Raw genomic sequence first — 21,264 nt, 5'->3', positions numbered from 1 at the left:
AGAGCAGGTCCTGGGTGCAGCCACATCCACAGGCAGCCAGGCCAGCATACCCCTGGATGGTTTGGCAGAATAGCACAGGGGTGGGGTGGAGGAGAGGAGCAGCTCTCACTGACATCCACGAGGGTGCTCTGCAGACCAGACTTGCAACCCTCAACATGGCATTGTGATCATTTTCCAGTTAAAAAGATGTGAGGAGATGCTGCTCCTCACTCCAAGCACTTCGGTCTTTTATGTCAGAGCAAAGCAACAGAGCCAAGGAGGTCCTATAGTCTGTGGAGAGCTGTGAGCCAGGAGCTTTCCCTGGGAAGCATCACTTGCTTTACCTCATTAGCCATTTAAAAATTCCCTCTCATACTCCACCTGTCCTGCCAAGGCATTGAAGAGAATATTCTCTTTAGACATCATCACATGAAAAGCTAGGAGGAGCAGGACACTCCCCCATTCACGTGGGTGACCTGGCACTGGGGGAAATTTCCCAGCTGCATCCAGAGAAAGCAAAGAAGGGGTGCAACAAACCCAGTGCCCGTGACAAAACTCAAATGTGGGCACAAAATACCTGATAGTCTTTTATTACGAATACTTCTCTACACTGACTGTAAGGCAGATGCAGGAGAGACATCTTGTCTTATTATTCATGTTTTACCACTGATTTCAAGATTTGTCTCACCTGAGTACTCTAGGTTAGATGTCCAGTATCAGCAAACTATCTCAGCTTGCTGTATTATCCATGGAGAGCATTATGCTCCTTGAAAGGATAACACCTGCATAACTGCTAGTTTTCCAGGAGAGGTCATTTTCAGACAGCTAACAGCTGATTAATTCCATCTTCAGATAATGCGAGAGAGATAAAAAAATCGATATATTTGTAATTAAATTTATTGCTTGGAAATTTTTTCTCAAAATGGGAATATAAATAGCTGCATTGTTTAATTTTTAAAACTTTTTGTATATATAACATTTGAATATATTTTTATTTGCAGATGCAAATCTACTGCTATGATGCAGATCAGTTTACAAATTTTGAAGAGGCAATTAAAGGAAATGGAAAGTTGAGAGCTTTATCAATTTTGTTTGAGGTAAACAAAGTATATCTTCGTGTCATTAAGCAAGCTTTGAAACACGGCAAATGTTCAAAATTAATTTATCTCGTTCTAATGTGTGAGCACTGAGTTCAAAATTTGCATGTATCTTTCTAATTTATTCTTACAGAAAAGCAAATGGGCAAAATACGTTTGCTCTGCTTTAAGTCATCTATAATTTTGGTGGTAAGCTGCAACTTCCAATTCTTTACATGAAATGTGTACTGTTAAAAAATTACAATTTCTTTTTAACAGATTGGAGTAGAAGATAATCCGGATTATAATCCAATCATTAATGGAGTAGATAGTGTTAGTCGTTTTGGTAAGTCTGCCTCCATGTTTTATTGATTACTGATTAGACTAAATTCCATTTCAGTGTAATTATGAAACCTTAACGACATCAGGGGGCACAGTTCTCTAGAGCTCAGCCATGTCTATTGTGTTAGAAACAACAAAAGTCATCTGGATAGGCTAGAGAGTTTAAGCTTTGTAAAACCCCTTAAAATCAATAGGTTGAAAGTGTAAAAAGCTATTACGCCAGTATTTTAAAAGCTTTCAAAAGTTTGACACTGTTATTCTCCAGAAAACAAACACCATTCAATAAATATAAAAGGAAGCAACTTTCATAAATTACAAAGACAGAGGAGGGGGAAATATAAAGCAGTTAAGGTTCATTATCCTTGTGTGCCATCTTCTATGAAACACAAAGGAGAACGAGTGATACATCAAGGCAGATACTGTTCTACAGCCTTGGAAGGAGCTGTAAAACTATCAGCAGCAAGATTCAAGATACAGCCACTACATGGCACTTCAATGAGTAGCATATCATTTTCTTGAATAAAATGCAAATAAGCTCTGAAAATTCAGGTCATGACTAAATCAAGTTGCTCCTCCTGAAGAAAAGTGAATAGCACACAATCTATCCTTGTCGGCAATGTACATGATCTGTCCTTGTCAGTCATATCTGTATTGTACTTATTTGAATCCTAGTTGCCAAGTTCTCAAGCTCTGCAGAGGAGCAGTCCTATTCCTTGCGGACAAACTCTCCATTTCTAATCATGCTTTGTAGGTGTTTGATTTTAGAATCTAGGCTGTCAATCACGTTAAAGGGCATTTTAAAATCCAAAGTTGCAAAATGTATAGCAGGATTCTTACTATAAATGAAAAGTTTTGTGTCCCCAAGCACCTACATAAAATGGACTGGCCATATATTTTTACTGAAGGAAGAATGTGTTAACTAGACACATACCAGCTAGCGATGATGGCTTCTGCCTGAAGGTTGATTAACATGTTGACAGGAGAAATAGAAGGATGGACTTTGTCTGACACTGCTAAATGTTCCCCTTTCATGAAACATGGATATGAGAGAGGGGAGGAGCCGGCTCTTAAACCTTAACTCAGTGGAACAGTCACTATTCAGAAGAAAAGCATCAATGATTTGTAATAAGCTGTTAACATTATTTGCTGCTCTCACCAAATTTTTAAGGAATTATGAAGAAAAATACAGGCCATAAGTCTGTTCAGGTCTTAAAAAGTAACATATCTGTAATCCCAAAAGTTAGTGCACAGTCTGAAAATTCATTAAAACAAATTGTGTTTAATATCTTTATCAATGATCTGGACAAGAATTCGAGTGCACCCTCAGCAAGGTTGCAGGCAATGCCAAATTGGGCGGGAGTGTGGATCTGCTCAAGGGTAGGAAGGCTCTGCAGAGGGACCTGGATGGGATGAATCGATGGGCTGAGGCCAGTAGTATAAGGTTTAAGAAGGCCAAGTGCCGGGTCCTGCACTTGGGACACAACAACCCCATGCAACACTACAGGCCTGGGGAAGAGTGGCTGGAAAGCTGCCCGGCGGAGAAGGACCTGGGGGTGTTCATTGACAATCAGCTGCACATGAGCCAGCAGTGTGCCCAGGTGGCCAAGAAGGCCAACAGCATCCTGGCTTGTATCAGGAATAGTGTGGCCAGCGGGAGCAGGGAGGTGATGGTGCCCCTGTACTCGGCACTGGTGAGGCTGCACCTCGAGTACTGTGTTCAGCTTTAGGCCCCTCAGTCCAAGAAGGACATTGAATTGCTGGAGCATGTCCACAGAAGAGCAATGAAGCTGGTGAAAGGCCTGGAGAGAAGAGGTTGAGGGAACTGGGGTTGTTTAGCCTGGAGAAAAGGAGGCTGAGGGGAGACCTTATTGCTCTCTACAACTACCTGGAAGAAGGATGTAGTGAGGTGGGTGTTGGTCTCTTCTCCCAAGTCACTAGCAATAGGATGAGACTAAATGGCCTCAAGTTGCACCAGGGGAGGTTTAGATTGAAGATTAGGAAAAATTTCTTCACCAAAAGGATTATCAAGCATTGGAACAGTGTGCCCAGGGAAGTGGGTGAGTCACCATCCCTGGAGGTATTTAAAAGATGTGTCAATGTGGTGCTTAGGGCCATGGTTTAGTGGTGGACTTGGCAGTGGTAGGTTAATGGTTGAACTTGACAATCTCAAAGGTCTTTTCCAACCTAAATGTTTCTGTGCTGATATGATTCTATATTCATAAGTGAAATTTATTAAATAGGGAGAAATTTAAAATCAGTAATTTTGGATTAAAATAAAGTATACAAGGATCTACATTATTCCAAGTTGTAAATACAGGTATTATTTTGGATACACCAGACAGTAAGGTAGATAATTGTCACAAGATTCATAATTGTCACAGACTGAAAAAAATCTGCCTTGAAGAAGTTGGTACCATTTCTGCCAATTTTGGGTGCTGGGCCCTACTGCCATACCAGCACAAACTTAGCTTTCTGTGGATGAACTACCAGCAATTCCTCATGCATGCTTCCAGCTGACAGGGTACCCAGTAAACTGCTGACCTGAAAGACATTATATTATTTTCACAGGGCGATTAACAGGATGGTCGTACTCTCCTGGAGGACGTCTTTGAATCCTCTTCTATGTTGTGTAGAGCTATTACAGTTTTTCACTGTATTATCACCATTTTAAAATTCCCTGTTCCACAGAAATTTTTCTTCTGCTATCATGAGTAATATAACTCTCTGGCCTAACATGTTGACAATTCCCCAGGCAGTAATTTTCTGTAAAGGTTAAGATCCTGAGTAACTTAACAACTTGAGCAAATTCAGAGAGCCTTGTCATGAGACCAAGAACATATTTTTTAATTTAACATATTTTTCTTTGAAGTTCAAGGGTGAGACAAAGATTTGGCATCTTGGATATTTACAAGTAAATTTACAGGTGAAAAAATTATTGTCAACCAATGTACTGATTATTTTATTTATTACTGGAGTAACTTATTACACCTTCCCAAGTAAACAAAGTTGTTATTGAACAATACTTACTCAAACTAAGCAGAAAAGGCTCAGCAACTGATTTGTATACTAGTCTCTCTAGAGGTCAAATATTTGATAGACTCAAAATTAGCATGTTCCTATAATGGTAATTCTTTTGCAGAGTGTGATTTCTATTTATTCATTGCTTCTGCAGTATTTAACTATCTGACTAATTTTTGGTTTGGTTTGTTTTTTTTTCAGGAAAACAGGCTGCTTTAGAACCATTTATTTTGCTGAATCTTTTGCCAAATGCAACAGACAAATATTACACTTATAATGGGTCTCTATCAACTCCTCCCTGCTCTGAAACGGTTGAATGGATTGTGTTTAAAGATACCATTAGTATTTCTGAAGACCAGGTAATTCATTTAATGTATTAAAACCAAAAAATTGTACATAATACCAAAGAAAAGCGGTTGCCATGTATATGGTAAAGGCCATGGCATTCATTTCCAGCCCAACAACCTGGCTTTTCTTTTAGCAAGTTTTAAATTTTTCATGCAGCCATTAAATTAGAAAGCATATATATTACTTTTTCCCTTTTTCATTTCAGGACTAGATTCTGAGTCATTTTTTGTCTTAGAAGGGAGTAAGAACACACTTCCTAACTCTGCAAGCTGTTTGGACTTCTAGCCCAGATAAAAAAGAGTACAAAACACTCTTTCCGTATTCCCCCAGCTAAATGGTGGTGACTGGGCAGAGCATAGCTCCAATAGCAGAGTGGTCGAGAAATACAGGTGGATAAACCGCTAGATATACTGTTGGTACAGAGGAACAAAAGTTCAGGGCCACCTGGGAGAACTCAACTGGGCGATGTTACCCAACATCTTTTCCCTAGGGGTTTTGCCTGTTAGCAGAATCTGGTTAATTTGTTATGACTTCTAACGTCTTCTTTTTCTCACCTTATCTAGTTAGCTGTATTCTGTGAAGTCCTTACAATGCAGCAGTCTGGCTATGTTATGCTGATGGACTACCTGCAAAACAACTTCCGAGAGCAGCAATATAAGTTCTTTGGGCAAGTGTTTTCCTCATACACTGGACAAGAAGAAATTCATGAAGCAGGTATATACTGAATAGTCATTCCTCTCTTCACAGGTTGAAAGGCAATTTTCAGTAAAAGATTCATCCTTGTATGAAGATACTAATTTTAAATTGTGTAGAAAGTACCATGCTGTATTATTACTCATAAATCTATCACTTCAGAGAAGAAAACTAGCAACCATAAAGCATGTCAGATTAAATGGAGTGGAAAATTAAATGCTTGTCTTGACCAAACATTCAGTGAAGATCACGTCAGTTCAGGCTTTCTTGCATTGCCCTTTTAATGTGTTTCAGACTTAAACAAAGCTGCGTTTTCAGGGGCTGCAAGAGGATTTTGTTTTACAAACCTATTTGGTTCTTTGTTGTGTAATGCGGATGCTTTTCCAACAGAGGCTGAAGTGAGGTCACCAAATTCATTCCACGTAGTCTGCTGAGAAACGGATAGATGGAGAGAATCGCAGAAGCCAGACTCTGTTCTCTGTTTTACCTAAAAGCTCAGGGAAGTTTGTGAAGTTTGTATGACCAAAATAGTATGTTATGTAATGGGAAACAAGATCTAAACATGGAAGTCAATGATTTCTGTACTCACAAGCACAGAAGAATAAATAGCAAACATCTAATTTTGGGGCATTGTGTTGCTACTTGGGTGGGGTTACCTGTAGATTCTTAAACTCAGTTGCACTGAACTGTGCTTAATTAGACATAGGCAGATGACCGAAGCATGTGGTGTAGGTGTTCTCCAGAGTAGAAGGAAGTGTGGTTTCATTTTAATTTGCCTTGGTTGGGTGGATATTTTTTTTTCCTGGAAAAGGATCCTGTGTATGAGACTTGCGTCCAAGCTAGGGGTTGTTCATCATTCAGAACTGCTGGAAGGCTGAGTTCCCTGCACAAGTACATCACACTGTTTCACCACAGTGCTGCACAGGATAGCTTTACTGCTTTATTTCTATAATCAGTCAGTGACACTTCTGTTTTGACCTCAGCTTGTCATGAACTCCTCAGATGTGTGCCCAGGATATGAATTTTTTTGCATTGGTCTAAGCCAAGAAATACCTATTCAGGAAGGTATTTTTTTGTTTAGGTATTAAGTAGAACTTGACGTTTTGAAGCTTGGAGGAGGAGTGGGGAATTGAGCTGTAGCAATCAAGGAAATTATCTCAATTAAAAATTTGTTTTCAAATAGACTTACAGTGGACGTTGTTGATTTGGCCTAACTTAAAGAAAGATCATCCTTCCCCAAATCCTTCTGTTGAGTGAAAGTCTCTGGGAGACAGGTCACTGTAATACAGACCACCTTTTCTCATGTCCATGTTGTCAGAAGGAAATTAATCTTCGCAGTCATCAATCTACAGTGAAGAAATGTCATAGGTAAAGGACCTTTGGAGACAGACACCAGGACTTCTGCCACATGCAATCCACTTGCCTCCCAGGTGGTTGCACTACAGCCATAACCTTGGCCTTGGCCCTTCAGCTCAGTCACTGCAGCAGACAGAAGCTACTTTCAGCTGTGCCATCTTAATCTAGATTTCCATAGAGACTGACAAGAAGAAAAGCTGGATAATACTGTTTAAGAAAGGTCCCTGCATCCTTCTGTGCACTCCATGTGCCGACACCTGAAGGAGCTTTCCACCTGGTGTCCAAAGCAGTGTGTGTTAAAACTGCATAGGAGGCTGCTTCCAACTTTCTGCACTACAGCAGAGATTCTGTGAATTTTCTCTCTTATCTGTGAATTTGGTATCCATACAGATAAGGAAAGAGTGTTCAGCCTAAAGGTATTAGGATCCTTTTCTGCATTGAGTTATACCATTTAAAATTAAAAGGCCCTTCCTCTTCATGTAATGATAAAATATGTTGTACAGAGCACCCAAATTTTCTCTCTGTGTGTAGGCTTGTGTAATACCAAACAAATGGGTTTCAATCTACCGAGTTTAAGACAAAAGTGTCCTGCACTTACATTATTCTGGCAGCAAACGCATCTAGTATTTATTCCAAACTAGGTATTTAAAGTAACAAATTGTAGGTAAAAAATTCTGGTTTGGCCATAAACAGGGAGGGACAGAAAGGGATCACTAAAATTTCAAGTCTTCCTATATATATTTTTTTTTCACATTTCTGTTAATATTTATATGCACTGTGTAAATGCAACAACATCACGTACACAACTTATACATATTTGTGTAAACATGCATATATATATTCACGCAAATGCAATTACAGGATTTGTTTAATTTACAGCACTGGAGAAACATTTATATTTTCACCTCCATTTTAAGAGAAGGTAAATATAAAGCCCTAGGAATCATTAAACTTAAATATTGAGATGTAAAAACTGTAGTCTGAATGCTTTGGTCCCCCCCTAAATAAGCTTATGTATTTCATATTTAATATTGCAAAGTTCTTGCAGTCAACAGAGAAAAAATAATCTTTGAAATCCCTTTAGATGATTGAAGAGAAATGACAACAGTGGGTCTTACCCAAGTAGGTAACTGAAAAGTTATTTTGTGTCGTGAAACCTAGAATCCTGCGATTCTCCTGTTGGATTCAGTGTAGGATCTCATTAGGCAATAGGATTAAGTGCTTGATTTATTGCTGTTATTAATGCATGGCATTTCTTAAGTAGAACTAAGTTTCCTTAGAAGGGCTGAAAGAATCTTTCTATTCAATTATAAACTAATTTCAGCAATGTATTGGCAGAAATTTTCACAAGTGACAACCTCAACATTCTTGGTGTACAAACACTGCCCTACTGAGGTCATGGGAGATACTTTGTTCCCCAAGCCTGCTTAGTGATGCATATAATTTTCCTATGTGATATGTATGTCTGCATATATATATATATTTAAGATGAATAACATAGCTAATCCTTACAGCCATACTTGAGGATTCAACTCAAAAAGCTTTTTGAAATTGTGATGCTTTATCTCCACCAACCTCAGCTGGCATGAAAATCCATTTATAATAGAAATTATTGTATATTTCTATAAACCTGAGAACCATCATGGTAGCTGCTGGTATGTAACTTCCCATCTGCTCCACTCTTTTAGTAAAGCCCTGCGAGTAAGCGCAGAAACATAATTCTTGTTAGTCTTCCTGGGTTTAGTAAAGACATAAAAGACAATCGGTAGTTAAAATTCAAGACTGACAACACAGAATCATATAAGCACAGAAACATTTAGGTTGGAAAAGACCTTTGAGATTGTCAAGTTCAACCATTAACCTACCACTGCCAAGTCCACCACTAAACCATGGCCCTAAGCACCACATTGACACATCTTTTAAATACCTCCAGGGATGGTGACTCACCCACTTCCCTGGGCACACTGTTCCAATGCTTGATAATCCTTTTGGTGAAGAAATTTTTCCTAATCTTCAATCTAAACCTCCCCTGGTGCAACTTGAGGCCATTTAGTCTCATCCTATTGCTAGTGACTTGGGAGAAGAGACCAACACCCACCTCACTACATCCTTGTTTCATGTAGTTGTAGAGAGCAGTAAGGTCCTCATAAGACTTGTTCTCCAAACCCTTCACCAGCTTCGTTGCTCTTCTGTGGACACGCTCCAGCAACTCAATGTCATTCTTGGACTGAGGGGCCCAAACATGAACACAGTACCCGAGGTGCAGCCTCACCAGTGCTGAGTACAGGGGCACAATCACCTCCCTGCTCCCGCTGGCCACACTATTCCTGATACAAGCCAGGATGCTGTTGGCCTTCTTGGCCACCTGGGCACACTGCTGGCTCATGTGCAGCTGATTGTCAATGAACACCCCCAGGTCCTTCTCCGCCGGGCAGCTTTCCAGCCACTCTTCCCCAAGCCTGTAGTGTTGCATGGGGTTGTTGTGTCCCAAGTGCAGGACCCGGCACTTGGCCTTCTTAAACCTTATACTACTGGCCTCAGCCCATCGATTCATCCCATCCAGGTCCCTCTGCAGAGCCTTCCTACCCTTGAGTAGATGCACACTCCCTCCCAACTTGGTGTCATCTGCAACCTTACTGAGGGTGCACTCAACCCCCTCATCCAGATCATTGATAAAGATATTAAACAAGACTGGCCCCAATACTGACGGCTGGGCAACACCCCTTGTGATCATCTGCCAACGGGATTTAGCTCCATTCACCACAACTCCTTGGGTTGGCCATCCAGCCAATTTTTTATATATTGGTTAAAAATATTTCTCAACCTGTTTTCTCATGCAAAATACAACTGTGTAAAGCTCAGCAGCTATTTTAGTTAAATTCTCTTGCAAGAGTGAGGATAAAGACTCACATCCTCACTATTTTACACACCACAGACAACATAAAATTAGCTATAACCGTTTTCAGATTCTCTCAAGACATTTCCTCTTGTGCCAGATACTTTCTACTCACATAATGTGCTGGGTGCAGGTGCCTAAGCTGTCAGGGGGAGATAAGGAGCAGCCTCTGTGAGGAGAAGCCGGGGCTGCCCCATGCTGGACACAGCTGGTTCCAGCCAGCTCCAACCCACCCGTCCCAGGGCAGGCTGGGCCCCACAGCCACGATGGTGGTGGGGCCTTAGGGAAAACAGATTTAGGAAAGGGCAAAACAGTGGATGGCAGGGAGGAGTGAGGAACAAAGTGTGAGAAACAGCCCTGCAACACCAAGGTCAGTGAAAAAGGAGGGGAGGAGGTGCTCCAGGCACTGGAGCAGAGGTTTCCCTGCAGCCTGTGGAGAAGACCATGGTGAAGCGGGTTATCCTGCTGCAGCCCATGGAGATCCCACACAGGAGCAGGCTTCTGGCATAATCTGTGACCCCGTGGGGCACCCACACTGGAGCAGTCTTTTCCTGAAGGACTGTACCCCATGGAAAGGACTCAGGCTGGAAAATTTCGTGAAGGACTGTACCCCATGTGTGGGACCACATGCTGGTTCAGGGGAACAGCATGAGGAGGAAGGAGCAGCAGGGACAAAGTGTTATGAACTGACCACAACCCTCATTCCCCATCCCCCAGCACTACTTGGGATGGGGAGATGGAAGAGTCAGAAGTGAAGCTGAGCCTGGGAAAAAGGGAAGGGTAGAGAGAAGGTGGCCTTAGTTTTGGTTTTGTTTCTCAATATCCTACTCTAATTTACTTGGTGATAAATTAATTTCCCCAAGTTGAGTCTGTTTTCCCATGATGGTTATTAGTGAGCAATCTCCCTGTCTTTACTTTGAGCTGCAAGCTTTTTCATCTTATTTTCCTCCCCTGTCCTTCTGAGGAAAGGGAGTGAGAGAGCAGCTGGGTGGGCACCTGGTGGCCAGCCAAGGTTAACCCAGTACGCCTATCTACTGTGCTGCTCCACCTCCGTCATAGCAATGGAAGAGGCTGAGCATATTGAAGAACTACATTTTGCCACACACTGTGGCAGGGAGCTGAAAAGCCCTTGAATATCTTAATGTAAATTAAGTGATTTCATGGCTTCCACAATTGAAAATTTGGATTTAAGTCTCAAAGCCAGATTCAACTGAAAGTAGAAGAAAGCAACGAATGTTGAGAAAGAATCCTCTGTGTTATCCAGTGCTCCCTCAGAACTACACCTAGTCTTATTCCAGCTGTGTCAAGCTCAGAGAAGCTTAAATCCAGGCGCTTTTTTTCTTTTTTAATGTACATCTGAATAAGCCAAATATGGGCAGCTTATAAAGGTCTTTTGATCAAAAACACAGTGCAGGCAGTTTTTGACAATGATTTGGCTAATATACCCTGGTGCTTCCCGATGATGCAATTCAGTTTAGATTAAAAACTTCTAAGTTTTTTGTATGGGCAGCATTTTATTCCACAGAAGAATAAGCAAAGAAAAGTGCATTACCATGATCTGATATGCAAAACCAGCATCTAAGTACTCTCCCAGGGAAAGCAGATACCTGAATTCAAGCCCAGCAGGGGCTTGAATAGGTATCTGACTTCCTGTGAATAGTATTTTGCTGCTTGAGACTTGTAATCCAGTTGAATATCTGTTACTTCAGACTAGTAACAGGCTCAAGAACTCCCTTTCCTCTTTGCCCAGATTCTCTAAAAGTCAGTATCAGAGCAGGAGTCTTTATTAGGTAAGTTGTTACATGATCTTGCTTTTCCCAGTCTCCGGAGAGGGAAAATGGGAAAAGGCAGGAGCAAAGTACCTCTGTATTACTAAGACTGGCAGCAAAGGAAATGAAACAGCACAGGCAGGATGACTGATGGAGAGGCATCCGAGGAAGGGCAAGACACAATAACTTGGGAAAGAACTGAGGTGCAATAATAAGCAGATGACTGTCATATAGGAATATTGTTGGTCACTGCTGAGATGAACAGGACCAAGCATCAAACGGACAACAAAAGGGAAGATAACTTTTTTCTTGGAAAAAAGTAGTTGGAGCAACTATCTGGAAAAGAAAACAGAATGAAACTGAGATAAATAATATTGGAGACACCAATCTTGTACATTTAAAAGGTTTATAATGCTGCTCAGTTAGCCTGAATACAGTAAAAAATTTCAGAACCAAATTCACTTACAGACGAAAAAGAGGAAGAGAGGAAAAAGGACAGCAGAGAAGAGTTTGGAACAGGGAGAAGCTTGATACTGATACTATGAAAAAGCATTTGGAGAGTTATTTTAAACACCGTCAAAAAGAAATAGAAGAGTGTTTTGATTCGTTAAAAAAATGGAATCAGAGTTTAAGTCATCTGCCTTAATGCTCAGAATTGAGAAGGGAATTGCCTTTGCTGGTCTAATGATTTCCGTTTGCCATCTGGTGGAAATGGGATGGAATGACAAGTTTTAGTAACGGAATGGAATGTGCACAACTAGAGATTTTTATTTTTTTTAATTTGCTCTTCCTTTATGTCAGTTAAGAGAATTCTGTGTAACACATAAAATGGCATGTCAGATACATAGCACAGTAGATTGAAAGCCTGGCAAGCTACCGTATTCAACTAGATCATACGGACTCTGCCTCTACCAGTAGCTCATATACACAGAGAAAAAAAAAAACAGAAAAGAAAAAAAGAATCACTGCTTATTTTCCATTGACTAGCTCAGACCAGCGCTGCTGAAAACTGCCCACCTGCATACAGAACGTAAGAAATTGAGGTTTTTTTCAGAATATTTTTGAGGGGTTTGAGTGCCCTCCTGTGTTCAAGTGGCAAATTGCAAAGTTAATGGAAAGACTTTTCCTCCTTTCTTTCAAAATGCAGTACAGTCTGCCAAAAGCATTGCAGTATCATGGTGTTTGCTTCCTTCAAGAGAACTGCAAAGTATCTACACTTATTTTCTTAATCACCTAGATAGTTTGGTTTTGCTTGCTTTTGCTAGATAATCGAAGTTTGTTTTAAGCAGATTCTCAGATTTGAAAAATATGTTTCCTCATTTATTACAAATAGGGAATGGTTATGTAATTACTTGTGCAAAAGTCAAGGTAAAAGTTTTGTAATAAAAATATATCCACCTAGTCATTTTTATATGTAGGATATAATTAAATTGTTGAAAGATTCAAAGTAAACTTCACTTAATCTGATCAGTAATTTTGACATCTAATAAAGACTGAATAATAAATAAAGCAGCAGAAATGAGGTAATGAATGAAACCATAGACTGACTAATATGCCTTTTCAGTACATATGAAAGCACACAAGAAAGGAAATTCAGTACATGAGGAAGAAACATCCCAAAAGCTAGGGCCAGGGCAGATAGTCACTCCCAGCGTTTCAACCAAAGTTCAAAAACCATGCAGTTTCAAAGAGGTAAAAAGAGGAATCTGTAATAGGAAATGTCAGGGACCCCTGGCCCTCATTCTGAGACATGAGAAGAAACCTAGTTGCTGTGCTCCCAAGTTGGGAACCAAAAGTTTGTGAACAATTCTGCCTGTCATCTCCATTCTTCAGTGCTGTGCCTGAAGACATAGTTCCCTCACCAGCAGAGGGGATGGTGAGAGCAAGGAAGGAGGAGGAGTTCTTAGCCCAAAGCCAAACCAGCCATGAATGATGCAACGGTATATGGTGTTGCTTTATTTTTTGTGTATTGCAACTTACTGGTCATTTTCTGATAAATAATTTACATTTTCTGCTGATATATTTTTTTCATGCAGGTTAATCTACCTTTGACCTCGTATATTGTTTTTAAGGCACACAGGTACTTGGGCAATCTAAAAAACAAATGTCAGAGTCTCAGTAGATTTCTAGCGCACTGGTAATCAGTACATCTGTATGTCTAGAAAAGTATCAAAACATTCAGCTTACTTGAATAAGATGAAGAGAGTATTGGAGGGGAAAGGCTTGTGTAGCAAGCATAGCTACCTGACCAGGCTTCTGGAGGGCAGGTTTCAGGCTCACAAAGAAGGTGTGCGTGAGCCACGCCGAGGGCTGCAGCAGGCTGGTCAGACTTCTTCAGCAGATGTCTAGATGGTGCCTTAAAAGAGAATAATATGAAATCACTAACTGCGAACCTAATCATTTCTTAGCCTGTCCCTATTTGCCTTTTGTATCTTCTTTAGGTACTATAAAAAGATTCAGGCATCCTTGAGAGGAAATTTAAGTGTGATAGTTTTACCTTTAACCTTTAAAAACAATCCATTATAGATTACAGTCTAGTATAGCCGGTAAGAGGGTGTGCAGCTCTTCTAACGCTACTCTGATAGACCCATAAGGACAAAGTAATAGAGATTTTTCATCCCCAGGGTGTATGTATGAATCTTTATGTTTTGTGTTTTATATTTTATTTCTTGGCAACTGGATAGTAATATTTCACAGAATATGGTATAAAAAGGGGAGGAAAGGGAACTCAGTTAAAATACTGGTTCTGTTTACAGTGCATGGCATCTCAGATATTTTAGTGGAAAGCTAAAAATGAGGCAAATGAAAGACTTGGATTAATTTTCTCAGGATGTGGCTCAAGGTCTTAGAAGAGTCATTTGTACCATTTAATAAATATCATCTTCTTTCCTCTTTTCTTTCTTGCAGTTTGCAGCTCAGAACCTGAAAACGTTCAATCTGATCCAAAGAATTATACTAGTCTTCTTGTTACATGGGAAAGACCTCGGGTTGTATACGACACCACAATTGAGAGATTTGCTGTCTTTTATCAACAGTTGGATGGAGAAGACCAGACTAAGCATGAGTTTCTGACGGATGGGTATCAGGACTTGGTAACTGTAAACTCTTCAAGTTTCATACAAAGGGGTGATGGCAAAACACTCACTGTTAATTATCTTAAGGGATTAAACAGTAGCTGGGAGCTGATTCAATTAAAAAATTACTTCTTTGTCTGCAGCTCACAGAAGCTGTACTTAATTTTTTGGCTGTAAAGCCTTTCTTGCTCTCGTAGATTGCTGTTCTGATCTGCCGGAACTCTCCCCAAAAGTTTACGACCATTTCAGTGTCAGAGCTCCTTAGCCATAAAGCCCTTAGCCAATTAGTAGTGCTCCGTACATCACTGCTTACTGATGTGCAAAGAATGACCTACACAGCTAACAAGATTCAGTACAATCACACTGCTCTAGATATTGTTACTGATTACAGCTTCATGGTGTTTTACTAATGCGATCTGTTCCTCTAACCCTCTTTAAAGAGTCATAACGTATCAGAGATAACGTTACCTGAACTAGTGTTCAGCATTAAATAATTATATAGTTTGGTATCCTCCGTGTAAAAATTCACAAGATTCTTTTCAAAGTTGACTGAAAATAGTTGTGACAATGAAATATAAAAAGCATACGTTACAGTCCTAAAAAAAAGGAGCTTTATGGTTCATATGAAAAATGTGTTATGAAAAAAATAACATTTCCAAATATTTGACACTTATTTGCAAGTAAATGATTAAACATGGTTTTTCTTTTAGGGGGCTATTCTAAATAATCTGCTGCCCAATACAAGTTATGTTCTTCAGATAGTTGCTGTTTGCTCTAATGGTCTATATGGAAAATACAGTGACCAAGTCATTGTAGATATGCCTTTAGAGGATCCAGGTAAGTGGTCTTTTGAGCTTAGTGATGACTTTTAGCTGAAAATCTGTATTTGAAGTAGTAGTTTGTTTGCAAACCAGTTAAAATGCACGACTATCAAAATATGCTAAAATGAAATTTCAAAATCACTGCAGTTAACCTTCAGCATGTTCTTTGCTACTGATGTTTTACATGATGTAATTCTCCATTCCTTATAAGCATTACCTATGAAAGACTGCATGTTAATTTTTTTTTAACTCTTAAGAATATTCTGAAAAACACCTACCTGATTTCAAATCTCACAAGTGTATCTTTTAGCAATATAATGTAGGGAAATAAAACCATGTTTGGTATTATTTCTCTATGGATCAAGCATCCTCCCAAAATTAATCCACGCAGCCAAAGTATTAAGGAAACAAGTAATACAAAATATGACTTATAAGCCTGTATGAATTGATTTTGAAATTTGATTTCTTATGATTACTTGGAGTTTGATTTCAAAGGACTTGTGGTGATGGAATTCCCTTGCTTCTTAATGCTGCCTCGCAAAAAATCAAAAGGCCTAACAAACAAATCTTACTGATTTCACAGCCAGATTTACTTCTTCCGCCTGCTGGTAAATATGAAATAATTGGAAACTATAGCATGAAGCTTGATCTTGTCCTTAATAATTCCTTAAATTCTGTGGAAGTTTTAGCATCAGACCCAGTTCTTATCATGTGAGCGAGAGCTGTGTTTTTAATTAAGAACCCTGTAATTAATCATAGGCAAAAAATCAAAGACTCTCTGATCGTGCAAGAAACTGATTTTTTTCTAAGGGCCTGGGTTCTTGTTGTTTATTTATGGATTCTGTAAGTTCAGTTTTACACTTCATTAAGTCTGTTTAGCTACAGCAAAGTCCTTAGTGATGTTGTGATGTGCTTGGGAAAACAGGTCAGTTTTTCATTTCAAGGGAACCACATTTCTTTACAACGAGAAAGAAAATGATTCTCAGCAATCCCTACGGCGTGAATTATGAACTAATAATGGTAATAGGGTTTATAATAGTGCGTTTTTGACTGAAGGAGGGGGATGCAGGTTCAGGTATAGTACATACTAATTTTCAATAAACATTTAACTTGACTTTCAAACACAAAGTGTTAAGAAGAATGCATTTTTGGAGTCCTATGCTAATATCTACCAGAATTTTGCTATTTTTCTTCAGTTTTCTAAAAAGTCCAAGACGAGGTTCTGACGTTCTGCCTGACATTTCACTTTTCTGTTTATCCTTTATCTACCTCTTAGATACTACATTCTTCCACCTCCTTTCCAGAATTTGCTGATTTTGTGTTTGAAGATTTTCTCAGATGAGGTTTCATCTACATACCTCCACATCCGTTTCTACCTCGAATGACAAATAAGCAGCGTAGTGTTGTCATTATTAAACAATAGTCAGTTCAACAAACCAAATTAGTGCCGTGCTGCCGTCACAGGTTTAAAAGCTCAGAAAACAGACATTGCAATAAAAAATCCATTTTAAATAATATCCATGGGATAACCCACCTCACTACTAGTGTTGTATCCCTGCTGTAAGGATCAGTGAGACTCGGTTGCATACCTCCCTGAGGTGAGAGCAAATACTGCCGGGGAACAAGCGCGGCAAGAGGACGGTGGGGCGTTTGGCAGCCTGCAGCTGGCCAGCAGTGTAGGTACCGCCACCGATCATGGCACCCTTGCGCTTCTGCTGAAGTCAGCAGTGGCTTTGCATTCATTTCAGTAGAAGGAAGAGTGAGGGCCTTGCTTTGGAAATACATACTGGAAAACCCATTTCACCTTCCAGTGTATCAGCAGGAATTTCTCTGAGATTTGTATTCTCAGACAGGAGACTTTGGTGCAATAAATGTTATATTTAGCAGTTTTAAGTGAAGGTTTGATACTCTCATGCCTTTTTACACAGACACACCACTGATTTCTTTTTGTTAAAGAAAGGAGAAGATATAATGCAAGGGTACCTAGGAGGCATAGCAATGTAAAGATGTATCTAAGTAAAATACAAACAGGTTAACAGAACTATGAAAATGGTATTGTTGTATTTTCTGTCATATGAACATTTAAATATGTCTCCTTAATGTTACATTAAAGCAGATTAATTTATGTAAGTATAGTCTTATCCTGAGTTTTCATGTTTTCAAGTAAAGCATTGTAGAGAGGATAGTTAAATAATCTGCATATCAGAACTGTATAAGCACCTGGGTTTTTTTTCAAATTTCAGGCAGTTCTGAAAATTTGCAATAGCTTCAGGTCTACCTAAGGTTTTTCCTCTGGCTTTCCAAAAGCTTCAAAGTTGAGGAAGATTATTTGAGGTCAAATTAAGTATTTTGAGGATATTTTAAATTTAAAAAAAAAACAAACATAAAAAAGGGAGGAGTTTATAAATAGAAATTCAATACCAAAATCAATATTTTGCATGTTTCAGGAGAACAGTTTCTTTGGGATGCTTCCTATCTGAAATGGACACAAAGTTATTAAATGTACTTTGTGTTCTTCTTTTTTTTTTTTTTTTTTTGACACTTCCACAGAGGCACATCTGAAAGCATTGGATGAGGAAAATTCAGGGAAAAATCCCTCCCATGTAATTAGTATGATTAGTATGGGTGTGCATTGCTCTATAAATAAGTTTTATAGATGCTGTCTGAACCCTGGATATCATTTTAGAATGTGAAAAAAACTTCCATTCTTTTCTAATATTAATGTGTATTTGCATACTTACTTTTACTAATTATTTACATCTGAATTAACTTGCAAATATTGCAAATATTTTCATATTTAATATTTTAATATTACAAATATTAAACAACAGAGATATGAGAATGTAGATATCTAATGAGAAAGATTTGTTCAGAGCAACTTGCTGGTTACTACTATAACATCAAATTGGTTTTGTGATCTGCTTTATAGATCTTGAGGCAAAAGGGGATTTCTTGGAGTTCCTGCTTGTGAATTTATGAAAGAAAAGTTTTCTTCACCATGAAGACATGAAATAAAATTGACTCACATAAAGTATAAACTAAAACTTTCATTTTCAAGAATTACTCTGAGTAAGCCAGTTTAATTAAGATGAAATTCACTGCAGTCACCTCTAATCTTCATGTTAAGAGCTGAAGTGAGGCATGAGTCATGCGGAAGCTTTAGATGGGCCCTTTTCCGGGAAGAATTCTGCCCTTGGAATGGCCGCTTTTAATGAGGGAAGTTTCAGTGCTCTGTGCAACACAAAACTGGTGTTAAAAAAACCTCATGACCATTGTTTTAGCCTTTTACTTTTAAGATGCTTGCAAGAGAGAGTGTTGCTCATGCCTTCTCCCCTCCCAGACTGGGTGCCTCACATGTGTGGTTAGTAAGGGCTCTGCAGGCTCCGGGGCATCCACAGACCAGGTTTAAACTTTCTCGTCAGTGCTTTGTAAGAGTATGGACCTCTTTTGGGGCCATGCTCTCTGCCTCAGTTTGGGGAAGCCTCAGGAGCTCTGATATGACATTGGGCAAATGATCGTAGTTGAAACCTCTGCTCTTTGGGTTTTTCCTAAACTGTTCAGAGTGGCAGCCTTTCATCTTTTGATATAGTGTGTGTGCACATTAAAATCGGTTCCAGTTAGCTTCCATTTAGTGAAAGTCACCGGATGCCCTATGTGATGTAGCTACACAACCTCCACTGAAAATGAAGGGAATCATGTACATAGTGTTTTAGTCAGCTTTGATAAAAGTCCGACTTTATTTACCAATTTTTCATTTACTATTAGAATTGGATTTTGAATAACTATCTAAATGTGTGCTTTGACTCTCTAGATAACACCTGTATAGCTCTGAAAATTCTGCAATAGTTTGTCGTGTAGTTAAAACCGGTGTTACTTACAAGCTTTTGCTGACACAGGAAACGAAAAATAAGAAGATATCTCTCCTCTCATCTTCCTTTGTGTAGACTTTGGTTGGTGTTTATCAAAAAAGCCATGCTGGGATATCTCTCTCAAATGCTGTCTCCTGCGTGGCAGCTCATGATGTCAGCAATGCGTTGTGAGGGTCTAACTATGCAATTGCTTTGTAACTTGTCTTCATTATTTTTGTCCTAAAAAACACTAGGCATATCTTAAATGTTTCATTTAAGGGATGCTTTTTTTTCTAATTTTGTACTGGTAAATGTAGAAGTCTGAAAACGAACCTGATCAGAGGAAACAGGCTTTACTTTTGGTCTTGCCATGCCATTTATTACATGAGACAGTACAGAAGTGAAAACAGTTTATGTTGTGCACGTTATTCATCAATTACAAATCGGATTGTTTTAAGACATTTTTTAAAGATTTGCATTGAACATAAATGTAGGGAACTAGTACCTTTTTTGTCTTTGTTCTGTCGCTTCTTCACCTGTCATTAAAATGGACTATGAAAAGACCTCTACAAAACTTTCTAACTAATGATCTAATTATTTTATTTTAAAATGTAAGCTATAGAATAATCAATATGTGGTTCCAGAAAAAATAAACAAGCTTGTTCATCAACCTACATCAATGGGTTGTTTTTTGGAGGGTGCGGTTCTTCTCGTTGGTTGGGGGATATTAGCAGATTTCTATAACTTCCCATGAAATTTAAACTCAGCAACAGGATTAACAGAACTTCTACTATGTGTGTGTCTCTATTCCTTTTGAAAACTACATTTTCTGAGACCAACTAAATTTAAATGGGCTTGGTAAAATGCCTGAAGATTTAGTGTTGTTAATATAAATTTTGTATGTGTGTTAATGCCTCTCCATGGAGACAACAGCAAGAAACTGTAGTTTTCTGCTGGTGGAATTTGTGAGTGCATACCATGCTTTATACTCTAGCACAATTAACATTTTATTTTTCTGACTGAGTCTGATTAAAGCTCAACTCAAGAATAGTGACCACAGAAAGAATGGATAGCATTTCTCTGTATTAAAAACATTTTTCAGAGAAGTCTACTGAGTACATAGTACATGGTATGGGTCTACTGTGGGAAGACTTTCAAACTAATGTCTACAATATTTGATTTATATCATTGAGAAGCCAGGGAATATCATTATCTCCTCCACCCCTTCCTCCCCTCTGCTCCCCTCCCCACCCTGCCCCGGAGCCTCCTAGGCTTCCAGGAGTCAGAGGTAAGATAATTTTTCTCTATCTTGTTAACGAAAGGTTAATTCAGTACTTGGTAATTTATAAATGTTTGTTACAAAAGAACAATTTGTGAAGATTTTGTGCAGCATTGTTTAGGCAAAATTTGTTTGCATGCTATAATCTACAAGTAAAACAGTATGAGCTTGTTAGTTTGATAAACTGTCTAGTGTGTGTTGCATATAATGCATGTCAGTTTGTTTTGAAAGGTAGATATGGACAGAGCAAAGGGAATACAAATTAAGTCATAGATCCCCATATGACTTTGCAGAGATGAGAAGTATAAAGATGCCATCTTGAGTAGTGTATTGAGGAAACTTCATTTGGGAATTGTGGAGGAAATGCAGACATGGAGCTCTGTGTGATGCAGTAGTTAGAATCACTCCCCAGGCTAAGAGACCGGCACTTTTGCTTAGTGCAAATCAGCCCTTGGAATACATGCTAGCACTGGTGTGCAGACAGAGTGCTAGAACATTGCTTAGGAAAAAAGGCCTTAGAAAGATTCAGAAAGGGAATGGACCTTGTTGTTCACCAAAGGAGCAGTAAGATGAGTTAATGCTCTGGCCTTAAAGGGTATTACATTTCATCACTGGAGACCTGTGCCAGTTCCTACCAGAGATTTGTAGGTTTCCTGCAACCTGCTTTGAAGCCTCTCTTGCTGACCACCATCAAAAGTACAATATTGGGTTTGGCCAAAAAGACAGAGAGAAAGAAGGTGAGAGACTACCTCTAAATTTAGGGAG

General features: G+C 39.1%; 1 protein-coding gene across 4 annotated transcripts in view; it reads left to right on the top strand.

Moving 5' to 3' along the window:
* Nucleotides 1-21,264, top strand: part of PTPRZ1 (protein tyrosine phosphatase receptor type Z1) — a 146,032-nt gene that overhangs the window by 82,056 nt on the left and 42,712 nt on the right. For all 4 annotated transcript variants that reach the window (XM_064446512.1, XM_064446531.1, XM_064446522.1 and 1 more), the window contains exons 5-10: nucleotides 981-1,076; nucleotides 1,335-1,401; nucleotides 4,617-4,774; nucleotides 5,327-5,477; nucleotides 14,385-14,569; nucleotides 15,262-15,388. In XM_064446512.1, coding sequence (XP_064302582.1) covers nucleotides 981-1,076; nucleotides 1,335-1,401; nucleotides 4,617-4,774; nucleotides 5,327-5,477; nucleotides 14,385-14,569; nucleotides 15,262-15,388 — 784 coding nt within the window. The remainder of the gene's footprint in view (nucleotides 1-980; nucleotides 1,077-1,334; nucleotides 1,402-4,616; nucleotides 4,775-5,326; nucleotides 5,478-14,384; nucleotides 14,570-15,261; nucleotides 15,389-21,264) is intronic.

This window comes from Phalacrocorax carbo, chromosome 1 (assembly GCF_963921805.1).
Source record: "Phalacrocorax carbo chromosome 1, bPhaCar2.1, whole genome shotgun sequence".
Taxonomy (NCBI): Eukaryota; Metazoa; Chordata; class Aves; order Suliformes; family Phalacrocoracidae; genus Phalacrocorax; species Phalacrocorax carbo.
The sequence above is the reverse complement of the archived record's forward strand: the minus strand, read 5'-3'. Positions and strand labels throughout refer to the sequence as shown.